At 39.1% G+C, this 12,996-nt stretch overlaps 1 protein-coding gene across 2 annotated transcripts in view; it reads right to left on the reverse strand.

Moving 5' to 3' along the window:
* Window positions 1-9,075, reverse strand: part of exoc4 (exocyst complex component 4) — a 112,786-nt gene extending 103,711 nt beyond the window's left edge. The window contains exons 1-6 of one of the 2 annotated variants that reach the window (XM_008400669.3): window positions 8,936-9,075; window positions 7,570-7,759; window positions 6,237-6,431; window positions 3,721-3,914; window positions 1,837-1,946; window positions 59-159 (exon numbers count right to left, since the gene is read on the reverse strand). In XM_008400669.3, coding sequence (XP_008398891.1) covers window positions 59-159; window positions 1,837-1,946; window positions 3,721-3,914; window positions 6,237-6,431; window positions 7,570-7,759; window positions 8,936-9,015 — 870 coding nt within the window. In that variant the 5' untranslated portion in view covers window positions 9,016-9,075. Of the gene's footprint in view, window positions 1-58; window positions 160-1,836; window positions 1,947-3,720; window positions 3,915-6,236; window positions 6,432-7,569; window positions 7,760-7,886; window positions 7,979-8,935 lie in introns of those variants that run through there. The other variant, XM_008400670.3, reaches the window with a different exon arrangement.
* Window positions 9,076-12,996: the final 3,921 nt, after the last annotated feature.

Consider the following 12,996-nt stretch of genomic DNA (forward strand, 5'->3'; position numbering starts at 1 on the left):
TTAGGATATATCTTAATTGAATCCCGATTTTATGTATTTTTTTTAAATGTCCATATACCTTGATGAGTATTCCCATGAACTCAGCGCTGTTTTCCTCTGGATCCACTTCAGAAAGGTCCGCTTGACTCAGATCACGAATGTCCTGCTGCAGCTCGCGCACTAAAATTAAAAAATGGGCACAATTACAATTACCGTTGATGCATTTCCACCAGTATATTCTTCTTGTTTTGTAACAGATCAAACACAAACATATTATTTTCTGTCTTTAAATCCTCCAGCTCCACCTTTTAAGCACACACACACACACCTGAACCTGTCCCCCAAACACCACCCCCACTCTCTCAACAGCCGAGTTAGCCACATTAGCAGCTAAATTGAGAATGGCAGTATCGAGTGATGCTCTAATTTCCATTAGATGGGGCCTCCCAATTCCCCATCAAAGCCTGTTAGGAGAGTTAATGTTTATAGCAAGTTAATGGACTTTGGGTGTATTTCCTCTTTTCACCCATTCCAACTGCAGCTTGTGTAATAATTATGACAATTACTATCTACAAATGAGGTGCTCTAATGCTATTAGACAAAATGGAAAGCCAGGCCTCTGATGGAAGCCAGTTGCTATGTCGTGACCGCGGTTGTTAACATGGCGGTATATAGGCACTTACCACCTGGTGGCGGCTAATTGTCAAGAGTTCAGCTGGTGTAATATGAGGGGAAAAATTGTGGTTGAGCTTTTACTTTTTAGCCAACGGTGTGAGAGAAGTGAGCAGATATTTATCAAGCATTAGAAGCAATTCATACATTTGTGCTCATTTGAGGGCATGACATGGGAGTGCATACAAATGAGAGGAGAGGACAGCATGGGAGGTGGAATGAAAGACGGAAAAGCAAGAAGCTTTAAGAGAAACACAGAAAGAGAAAACCGCACGAATTTATACATATATATTTATATGTAAAACAATATAAATGCATGGGAATGCTTAATCCTGCACAGAAACCTGCTCGGTATCCACTGAGCTAAAACCGATGAGTCGTTAACTTCGAATGCCAAGAGTGGGTGGTGGGAAAAAAGAAGAAGAAGAAAAAAAAAAGTACAAGCCTTAATATAAAAAAAAAAACCTCAGAAACACCCAGGGAATGCCAAGTTATTGCTGGATTAACTTTTTTCATTATCTTCTTGTTTGTGTTCTTCCTTGCTCTGCCTGGAAGAAATGTGGTGCTGACTCTACGCCCCTACCACTGAGAGAGACCTCATACATTTCTGAACACAGTGAGGGTTCTGTATTCTCAGCTTCTACCAGTTTGAGCTTAATAGATGGCGCTTCCCTGCTGTGAACGCAGAGACACTGGGTGACTAATGGTACACGTGGGGTGGGGGGGGAGATGCAGACGGGTGATGATTATATTGTTAGAAAAGAGATGTATATTATGATGATAGCTGAAGATGTTATGACATGTGCTGCAAGGGGAATGTGGGTGTTTGCCTGTGTGCAAACTTTGTGCGCCTATTTCCTGACATCCAAGAAGGTTTTTGTCCTATTCGTTTTTCACAACCTTGTTAATGACATGCAAATGAATCATAGCTAGGGAGATGTTAGTATCCTTTTAAGTGGAACAAAAAAAACAATGAAAATCCATCTCCAAGCTCAGGACTGGTTTTCGAATTATGTTGTTATGTCTTCATAGTTTTTTTCCCTGATGTGAATGGATTAAACATAGACATGTTTGATTTGTAGCTTCACCTCAAATACTCTGTTAACATTTTTATCCTTCTCATTTATTATATCAGTCTAGCACACTCTAAAATGTGTATATATGTATATGTATATGTATATATACCACTGCTGGATCCAGGTGTGCTGAACTGTGAAGAGTCCAGAAGCTTGCGTGGAGTTGACAAGCCGCTCACTTCCAAAACAGGCATCGGAGATATATCTTTAGTCAAGGACCTGAGAGGAGACAAAAACAGAAAAGTGAATCATTTATTAAATATTTTGCTCTTCGTTACGCATTTTAATCTGTGAATGCAACTACATAAAAGACTTGTAAAAAGTTCAAAGTCAGTTGAGATCACACTGACGTCTTTAACCAACTCAGTTTTCTCAAACTATTCTCCATTTATGTATTTTTGCAATAATTTCTGCCAGTAGCTTTTGTCTGTTTTTCATTCCCTAAAATGTACTCCTGACTCAGCCTGTGTTTAGTAATATCTCTGTCCAATGGAGTCATTCACTCCATTAACACTGCCAATAACGTTTGGTATTCTCTGTTTGTCTTTCCTGTAAAAACTAAACCAGGTCAAGTGCTGGTGCCGTTTTCTTTTCTTTACAGTGTCGCTGATTCGCTCTCTTGACCCCCCCAACCAGACACAGCAGATGACCGTTCATATCAGGCTCGCTTCTGCTGGCATTTTCTTCCTGCTAAACATGACGGCTTCCTTTTCAGTCACAACATGCCTTCTATGAATGAGGAATTGCTGCAATGTGAACAGCTAGATATAATAACACTGACCTCTTTAGACTGATAACCTTGTACTAACTGGCATTATATCACCAACTGTATCGTCTGATTTAGGACTGACTTTAATTTAATTTGAATACTGACTGGATCTGTTGTCCTTTACATAGTCTTTACATGACATTTGTTGTAAAAAAAAAAAAAAAAAAAAAAAGAAAAACTCAACGGAACCTGAACTTGTGTAAATAAAAACAATCTCCAGTTTGAAGAAAACACCTTGCATCTCTGTTTGGTAAGGATGGTGCTGCTTTCCAATGAGCCATTTATCAACCCCGAGGTGGGAAGCAAATCCAGGTCCGTTAAGTTAGGCGGCATAAACACCGTGTGCCTGTTAAGTGAGTGGGCTGCATGGAGGCTGGTGTGTTGTTAGAGGCAACCCAATACAGAAGGGCCAGAACCTGTCACTAGCTGACCCTTATTAATAAATCATTGTGCTTCACCAACCCACAGCCACTGTAATTACAGCACCCCCACGGATACACACATGTAAAAGTGCAAACAGCACTTTAAATGAATGCTTTCCATGGAAAACGAAAGCAACAAATGTGTGTTCAAAGCCTGCGGGGGCACATTATTGCTAATAGGTTAGACGGCGGCATAACGAAAGTTAGAAACTGGCCGTCAGGTCACAGTTAACCTCATAGTGGCAGTCATTTAGACGATTACTGTCAGAGACACCAGGACGATGACTTCTCTTGCTGTCGGTATCAAGGAAAACATGTGAAAATAACATGTGCATGGTATGTTTCTTAAATAAACAAAGATCAACACCAACTCTGCCAGAAATTACATGTTTTATAATTATATTTAAGTAGAAAAAAACTGGTGTTTGCTCCCAGGATCAAACAAACCTTATGCTTGTCATCTGACTCCTTTGTTGCTGTTGCAGCACAGTACCGACATGTATAAAAGGTTTAACTGTTTATGACAGTAATGTTTTTGGTTCAGTCAGAAAGTAATTGGAAACTTTTAGTCAGTTGCCATGACACACTGAATGGCAAAACTCCCCCCCATATTAATTCTAATCTATTTTTTATATTACTCTGGAAAGCTTCACAGTCGAATAAGTTCAGTGTTTTTAATGCCAATATATTCTGGTATTATGGAGAGGTAATATGACAGAATGAAAATCCTCCATAGTGTTAAACTGCAAATCATTTCAAATTAAGAAATTATTTGTTAAGAGCGACTGAAATCCCCTTTTACCCCGGAAGGCGAGAGGCGTTTTTGTCCTTGTTCTTGTGTCCGAGGCGACTGGTGGACTTGATGTAGAGGTGACGGTGCAGCTCGTCGATGAGCACCAAGTGGATGTTGAGCTTCTTGTTTTTGAGCTCCAGCCGAAGATCTCCGAGCCCCTCAACCTGAAACAAGGGGCCTTCCAGGGACTCCACGGCCGTCACCTGCAAGCAAGTCAAGAGGGTGTTGTTTTTTGCTGTCTGCCATAAACTCTTTGCAACGAATAGAATTACCTCACGTTAAACTTTGCTCTGAGTCTGTTCAGTTTCTTATTAAAAACATCCAAGTCGATTTCTCTTTCACGCCACAAAAATGCAATTATGACATTTCTCAATTTTCATGGCAATGAATCTTTTTCTAACTGTGTGTTAATGAGGAGCTGTGCGCATCAAAAAAAAAAAGATGATACAGCAACAAAAAGTATATCTGCAAGGTCAGGACAGGCCAGGAGGGAACTGTTAGCAGAGAGAGATGTAGGGAAGGGGGGTGGGAGAATATGGTGGGCAGGGGGCATAGGTCAAGTTTGTGCTGATGCAAATGAGACTCAGACTAGCAAGTGGATGTGTTAATGTGCTTCATGATCAGCCTCCTTTAGCAAAATATAATAACTCCCTACGCCAGAAAGACTTTACATGTGATCTCTGTGTGCGTGTACGGTACACACTTCTCAGATGTGTCTCCGTCTAATTATATGTGTGTGATTGTGTGCCAGTAAATGTGTGTGTGTGTGTGTGTGTGTGTGTGTGTGTGTGTGTGTGTGTGTGTGTGTGTGTGGAAGACTGGTTAACATCATTAGGGAAGAGGCCTGTCAGCATAATGAGAAATCTGAACCCTCTTGTGAATTTGCAAAGGAGAAAGAGAAGGTTTATCACTGGCTTCTCCACTCCAAGCGGGGTTTCACCTGAGCACACCTGGATTTAGCGATACAACAGGAACAAGGGCACGAAAAGAGAAGGTCGGTTTTTATAAACCAAACCCCTGGGAAGTAATGCTGCCATTGCAGAGTACAAAGAGTGCTCAGTTTGAATTTTAATTGAAGAGATAAGCCTGGTTTGAAAAAAAAATTTGAAAAAAAATAAAAATGCATCCACACAATGTTATTGAGACTGAGCCAAAGAGAAGGCTGGGATGTTTGTACCTGGCCATTAAACGCCTGCTACAGTACAAAAAGAAGAGTAAGTGCATGTAAAATTAACAATAACTTGAAAAAGTAGGACTGAATTTGTTAAAACTAATCAGTTTGGAAAAAAAGAAAGAAATTATGTAAGATTTCCAAAGAAGCGTGAAAATTTGGGCAAAAAAAAAAAGTCAGTTGATTAATTTTGAAGCCAATAAGTTTTTGTTTTTTTAACTTATCAAAACATTGATCATCTTTACAACCCTTTTAGAAACTACCTCTGACTCAGTGTTTTTGTTCAAAGCTGCATCTCTTTTCTGATCATTGACAGAGAAATTCCTGTCGTTATCTTTATCTACTCTATGTATTCCCTGTTGAAATTAACCCTGGCTCAGTGAGTTTCTGATTAGCTATTTCTCCAAGACAGATTCAAATTTTTTTAATCATATTGTATGGTGCTATAATTTATCTTAGACTGGATTGTGTTCATGACTTTTTACCCATAAATGGGCTTGACTGAATTGAACTGATTTAATCTGGACCAAATATAACCAAATAAAAATGCCAACAGAGGAGGAAAAGCAGCAGCACTGCCACTAAGAAGCTATTAAAATATAAAAACGAACAAAGTTTTGTTTAAAGTGCTTAAGAGCACTTTCTCGATGGCAGTAAAATGGCGGCCTGCTTCTAAAGTAAAGCACATTTAAAGTTCGCATGACAAAGGTAATGCATCCAACTGACTTTGAACTTTTTACAACCTCCTAAAACGCACTGTACTGACTGAGCGCAGGTTGAATGGTGTTCCATTTCCTTCCACCCACACAAAAGAGGATTTTTCACGGTCTTGTGGTTGCGCCACCGTTTCTCTTTTTTATCCCCCTCCTCCTCCTCCTCCTCCTCAGATAACTCCCATTCTAGCAAACTAATTATTAGCCGGTTCCGGAGGAGAAAGATGTGTGGGAGTGACATTGGACGGGAGAGAGGAAAGAGGAAGGCGACAGACAGATCACAGAGCCCGGTCGTTTAGTTGTCAATGCCAACCTTCACCCACCCTGCTGAGGATACTGCGAAACACATCAAATGTGCTACGGCGCACACGTACGCGCGTGTCCGCGGTGGCCTCACAGCACTTAGATGACGCGGGTTGCACCCGCTGGACCATTCAAGGCTAGAAAACGGTTTCTTTAAAGCGGCGAAAGGAGCAAGGGAATCAATCTCTGGTAGCAGCAGTTTGTAAACACTTGTGTTTATGTGCACGTTGGAGGATGCTGAAAGGCAACCCCCATCAGCACTGCCCCACGTGTCAATAGGCAAAACTAAAGCACACTGAAAACGAGAAAAAGTTCCACTTTCTCCACACTTTACTCACCAACATGTCAGTGGCGTGAAGGTAGTGCTTGCTCGCCATATAGGTCTCGAGGCGCTGAGGAACCTGTTTGATGCTTTCAATTTCATCCAGCAGCTGGAGAACGTGCTTGTGTTCAATGCCTTCTATCCACAGCTTCCTCAGTTCATCTCTCTTACAGTGGAGAAGCATTTTGCAAGACAGTAGGTTCTCCTTCACCTGCACAACAGAAGAAAAAGCATTAGGCAAGAATGTTCTACTGTATGTCAAGTTTTAAAGCTATTTTCAGGGGATTTTGTGCTTTCATGCAAACGTTAAATAACTTGAAAAAGAATTACAGCATCCACAGCCACATTTGGTTTTTATTTAAACAGGGAAGGCCCTCGTTTTGAACGACAAAAACTGTAATTAGAATTTCAGACTCATTTCAGCTGTAAGATTTAAATAACTACAGAAGAAAGATAGATTAATCTCATCAGATAAAAGTTTAGAATGCGCATCGGAGTTCAATTAAAACCAAGTTCTGCTTGGAAACAGCACTTCAACATAAGAATGGCTCAAAGGCAGCAAAATGAAATGAAAATAAACGGTTCTGAATTTTCATCACAGATTCCTTAGTTGTTGCCTTGGAGATAGTGAAATGCCTGAATTAACAGGAAGTTAGTAAAGGATTTGTTATATATTCTCTGATTGACTCGGGCTTGTTTTTGGACATCTGGAGCTGTTCACAGCTGGTGGTAGCAGGCGTTTGGGCTGAATCATATAAAAGCAGAACAGCCCAACAGCTTCACACCTGAATGCTCAGATCTCATCTGAACACAAACACATTAGAACTACTGTAGCAAAAGCACAAATAGATGTTGAAATTTGCATCAGCTGTATATTTGTAGAGTTATTTGGCTTCTCTAAGCCCATGGTGTGCTTCTCAGTGTGCCAGAAGTGTAGCTGAAACAAGGAAATCTGACAATCTAAAGTTACTGTAAACACAAATGCACGGAAGATTTCAACTCACACAAACTCACACTTCAGCAAAACACTCGACGGTTCACTGACAGCTGCTCTACAGATCTTTATTACACTCATTCACTGGTTAAAAAACAAAATGAAACACTCAGCCGTAGAGTTCAGATTCTTTTAAGATTAAGAAGGGATTTTTTACACCACCAGATCACCTAGAAGCACAGTGAAAGGAAACATCGCATTGAAGAGAAAAGACACAATGAAGACAGTTAAACTAATGCAGGAAAAACTTTATAAAATCCACATTAACACCTGTGGTTAAGGGTGTCTGGATGTGACCAGATCACCCAGGACAGGCATTACTGACAGGTGTGAACAGGGTTTCTCTTCTTCGTACCTGTTTTATCTTATTGCGGGAGCTGGTGATGCGCTCTGTGATGCTCTGGTAGGTCCGGATGGCAGTGGTGAGTTCAGCGTAATGCTGAACAATCAGTTTATCCAAATCTCTATCGCAGGTTTCAAAGGCCTCTTCCAGACGACCCTTCTCTGTCTCTCTGTCCTGCACATCATCGCTGCTGGACAGAGTCCTGAATAAGATGCAAAGCAATATGACATAACTTGCACCTTGACTGAATAATTCATAAGACAGATTTGAATGTTTTGGCACAGGAAACATGCTCCATGTCACGACTGAGTACATAATACATACAATACCTTGCAAAACTATTCAAACCACTAAACCTTTTCATACTCTCTCAAATTACAGCCACAAACGTCAGTTTATTTTCTGGACATTCCATCTCCTTGACAACACAAAGTGGTGCGTGATTGTGAAGTGTCCCCCTTTATTCTGGTAGCTACAAAAAAATGCAATTCAACCAAATATCTTCCAATGTTATTGAATTAGTAACTTCCAACCTGTATGGGAAAATTAATGCGTTAAAACAAAAACCTAAACATAAATACTTTTATGAGACCATTGAACACATGTTATTCCATTGTTAAAGAATGCCAAAGGCCAAGTAAAAGTCTGATCTGACTAAGGTGGTCAGGCCAGACCAAAACTGAACTTTTTGGCCAAGATGAAAAAACACTACAACTGGCAGGAAAATAACACTGCACATCACCCTGGTCTGAACAAACCACAATAATGGTGAAGCACAGTGGTGGCAGAATCATGATGTAGGGGTGTTTTTGGTTGTTGTTTGTGTATTACTTCACATTCTATTTGGGCAACAACAGCATTTATTGAGAGCTGCAGGCAAAATACAGCAATAGTTGCTCAAGCTGAAAAATTTTACAAATCAGATCAAAAACATGTATTAGTTTCTACATGTACAAACTTGGTAGACTTATCCCAAAAGACTTGTAGCTCTGTGTAGTGCAGAAGATTGTGGTTAAAACCCTTCTATTGATTCAGGAAGGGTTTAAAACAAATGCACGCCACACTTCTCAGTCTGTCAACACTTTTCAAAACCGTGTATAACACCTGTGCAGTATTGTGTTGGTTTTATTATGTATAAGCTCAATAAAATATATAGAAAAATGTTTCTGTAAATGAAGTGATGTATAAAAAGCCAGAGTAAACGAGCGTTTGTTTCTATCTGATATTTTATAACACAGGAAGGATGCAGCTACCTCCCATGTAGCTTCCCAAAGCTAGCTGTCATCTCGTATCTGACTACAAATATAAACAGCGAAAAGCTCTTCTCACGTCCTTACTGCATTGTTAGCCTCGCAAATAAAATGTTAATTAACCTTACCTTATAACAGAGATAAGAAGACCAGAAGGGTCTTTGTTTTTGCTCACAGCACTCCTGTATTTGCCTGTTTCAGCTGCCATTTTTTTTCCAGCTGCAGAACTCAAACAGGAAGAAGGGAGCGTGTGGTCACGCAAGGTGTTCTGGGAGTTGTATTTTTAAAGTGGAAACTAGCCGTTGTAACTCGTATGGCTGAAGCGGAATTAATCAAAGGAACCTGTGGAACTGATGGTGTAACCAGCTCACATTCAGGGGTGAAAGTAAGGGAGTACGGCAGGGTACTGCGTACCCCTAAAAGATTTAGAGGGGGCACGCAGTACCTGCAAGAGAGGGGAGCGGCTGTCTGATGTAAAAAACAGTGGGTTCACTGTGCAGCCACGTGTGCGCCCACTAATTAGCCGTGACTGATTCGTTTTTCAAGAACAATCTAAAACAGACTTAATCAGTTAATAAATAACTTTTTTTCCCCCTATTTCATATTGTTTGTTTCTGAACTGTTCGTGCTTTGCTAGAGCAGGGGCGCAACACGTCGATCGCGGAAGACATTAGTACAAACTGAACGCCGCCAGGACGCTGAGAGCAGCACGTCCTCCTCTGACTCCTTATCAAAACGTTCGTAACTTTATTAAAGAACAACAAAAAAAATCAACAAAATTGATCGTGCTCAAATTAATGATCCAACAACAATAATAATCTTAGTAGCCTAATTATTGTTTCAACAAAGTGTTGCGCAATTCTGTGCGTTTCGGTTCCATTATCATAATAACTAGCAGAGCAGGAGTTTAAAATTAACTAATCAACCAACGTTGTGTTCAGGGGAGCACTTATTAATGATAGTAAAATAAATATCCATCCATCCATCCATTTTCTTTACACCCTTGACCCTTAGTGGGGTCGGGAATAAATATCAAGCCTGAAATCCAAGCATTCATAACCTCAGATGTTCTTTGACCTACGTATGTCATAGAAGAGGTCATAGCTACAATGAGCTCACTGTAGTTGTGGGGGAATGTCTTGCTTCTGATCGTTGCTATGGAAACGGTCAAATCAGCTATACATGACTCAAACTGTTAACCCTTCAGAAGGGTATATTTTAGGAGGCTATGGATTAAAACAGGGATCTTAATGGTGAAATATTAAGTTTAGATTGACAATGGTATATTGAAACCATTAATTTAAGTTGGATTTTTCATTATTATATCAGGTTTAAAATTTTGAATCATACTTGACTTAAAAATACCTTAAAAGTAAAATTAAATGTAACTTACAGACATTTGCTGCAGCTGCTGTTGTAAATTGTGACAAGAAATTTTGCCTGCTTGGAGAAGAGCAAAGAAATAATTTTGGTTTAATAATTTTACATGTTAGCATAGAAATAGAATATAGGATGATCCCAAAGAAATGACGCTGCCCCTTCATATTTGATGGGTTTTAAAGGACCCACTCGAACACATTTGTTCTGTAAGGTGTGGAAACGTAAAACAATAGACAGAACGTAATGTCTTCCAGCTTTTTCTGTGTAACTGAGAACTCAACACCAACAGCAGCACAGCGTCAGCAGCCTACACTGCTGAGAGCTGGGAAGGAGATAAATGAGTCCATTTCTATGCTTTCCTGTAAACTAGTTATGAGTCTGTTGGTTTTTCACTTCTCTTGTATTCTATTTATTAAACCAACTGGTAAACCAGAAATTTGTCTATGCACCACAAATTTGGAACAAACTTCCAGAAAACTGTAAAACAGCTGAAACACTGGGTGCCTTTAAATCTCAACTTAAAACCCACCTATTTAGAGTTGCTTATGGCTAAATTAGGTTTAGAGTGCGGGTTTTGATGTCTTTGATGTTTTTAATATTTTTATCTTTACTTTTCATCTAGTTATTAACTTCTTTTTATTTCTCTTTCACCCTGTCTATGTAAAGCCCCCACCCCCGGAAAATGTCCCAGTTAAACGAATCGATATCTAGGGGTGTGAGCATCCTTGTTAAATGACATCTTAACTAAAACTCTGAGGTGTGAGATGTTTAACTGAAGTCCTACAGGGGTGCAGGTTTTAATATTTTTATCTTTTTTAACCTCTTTTTTTATTCTCTTTGTCTTTCTAACTGTTTTTTCACTGTCACATGCTGTTTTTATTTTAATTATGTAAAGCACTTTGAAATGCCTTGTTGTTGAAATGTGCTATACAAATAAAATTTGATTGATTAAACAAATGTTTATCTGTTTTTTAAAAAATTGTAGTTTCTCTCTTATGTCTCCATCAGATGAGCAGCAGTAGCAGCTTTTGGTGACATTATTATTAATAATAATTACATTGTTTTTGAATATGATGCAGGATTTAAAATGAACTGATGAAGATGGTCTATGTGTCTAGTCTGGCCTGGGAGAGACGTCTGTGGTTCCCTTCTGGACCTGTTACCCCATCAACCCGATGTGGAAGGCTATGTTCAGAATTTAGGTCTCACGGCATCTCAACGTGTCAACATTGCAGCCAGTGGGCAGAGGGAAATACAGCTCCACTTTGTAGCAATTCAAGAGCTACACAGCTTTTATTGCAATTATATAAGCAATTATATATATATATATCTATCTAATTGCTTCTTTGTGTGCTTTATACTTTTGTCATAGTACCCCCAAGAATTTAAAACTATTTTCACCCCTGCTCACATGTAGTTACCTTTTTATACATAGCAATATAATTTTTAAGGAAGTTATAAAATGAATTACTTGCTGTAGGCTAAATGTGCATACAGACCGAGTTGTTCTACGACTGTTTTTTATTTTAATAGAGTTTGACTTGGGGGGGAGGCGGATGAGCAAAAGTGATCACAAAAATGCAGACATGTTGTGTGTTGTTGTTGCTGCTGCTGCTTTTTTCTTAAGTTCATTAACAATTGAATTGTTTTCCCATAATTTGGTTTAACTTCTGTTGCGTTTTAAATGTAAGAATTTTGTCCCTCCAATTTTCGCCCATAAATAGAATACACATACAGTAAGTAGACTTTCTTAGGAAAAATAAAACAAAATTTTGATTTTGTTTTATTTTATTTTTGATTCACCCAGAAATATTTTTACAAATATGTGCTCTTAAATGTGTTTCTGATCTTTCAACTTAACTTCTGCTATTTTCTCAATGCTGTACATTGTTGTTGAGACTATATAGCACATGTGAGAACAGAATAGAACCCATTGTTTTTAAGTTGGAAAAAAACTGAATGTTTGACAGTGGTGTACAGATAAGTCCGTGGAGAGTGTTTCTGTTTTAGCATTTTTTTGTGTAATTTTTGTACTTTATTTATTTTTTTAAATATTTATCATAAGATATGATGCTATTTAAAACATCGGCCCTGAGTGTCCAGGTCTGAAGTCACCTATGGCATCCAGCAGTGCTAAATATCCCAAATATTAGACTTCTTACACCTGCAAGAATGAATGAAATGAAAATGTAAGAAATAGTTCTTTCTTGCTTATTTTCTCAAATTAAACAGGAAACAAAAAAACACAATAAATTGTACAACATTTTATGCAATTTACTATCCTTTAGTGCTATCATAGATATATTCTAGTATCTAAAAACAGAGAATAAATCCTTTATTGTTAGATTTTCACTCTGGTCCTCCTGAGACTGACAAGGAAGTGCAAAGGAGAAAGGAGACAGGCAGTGAAGGTCAGTGAGTTAATAGCCAACACCATTTAGAACATATAGAACTGGGTTTTTCAGGCCTCCTGTGCCCTGTATCTCTCACCATATCTGCTGTACCAACGAGAATGGAAGAGAGCATTGATTCTGGAGCAAAGGAGGTCGATCTCCCGCAGCCTGAGTCCTGATTGATGTGCCGGTGGAATGATGAGATAACATTGCGGGTGATCTTTGTTTCTCAACCACCTCCCCAAAAAGCAATTGCTGTGTCATGCAGGACCTATTGTTTGCCTTTAAAAAAAAACACCTCCCATTACCAAGTCCAAGTTATGTTTCAAAGCTCCTATCACCTCACCTTATACTGACAAATCATATTCCACTGGGCTACTTCCTCCAAGGTCAGTTGCTGTAAAACAGCAACTTCT

Source organism: Poecilia reticulata, chromosome 23 (assembly GCF_904066995.2).
Source record: "Poecilia reticulata chromosome 23, P_reticulata-male-v2, whole genome shotgun sequence".
Taxonomy (NCBI): Eukaryota; Metazoa; Chordata; class Actinopteri; order Cyprinodontiformes; family Poeciliidae; genus Poecilia; species Poecilia reticulata.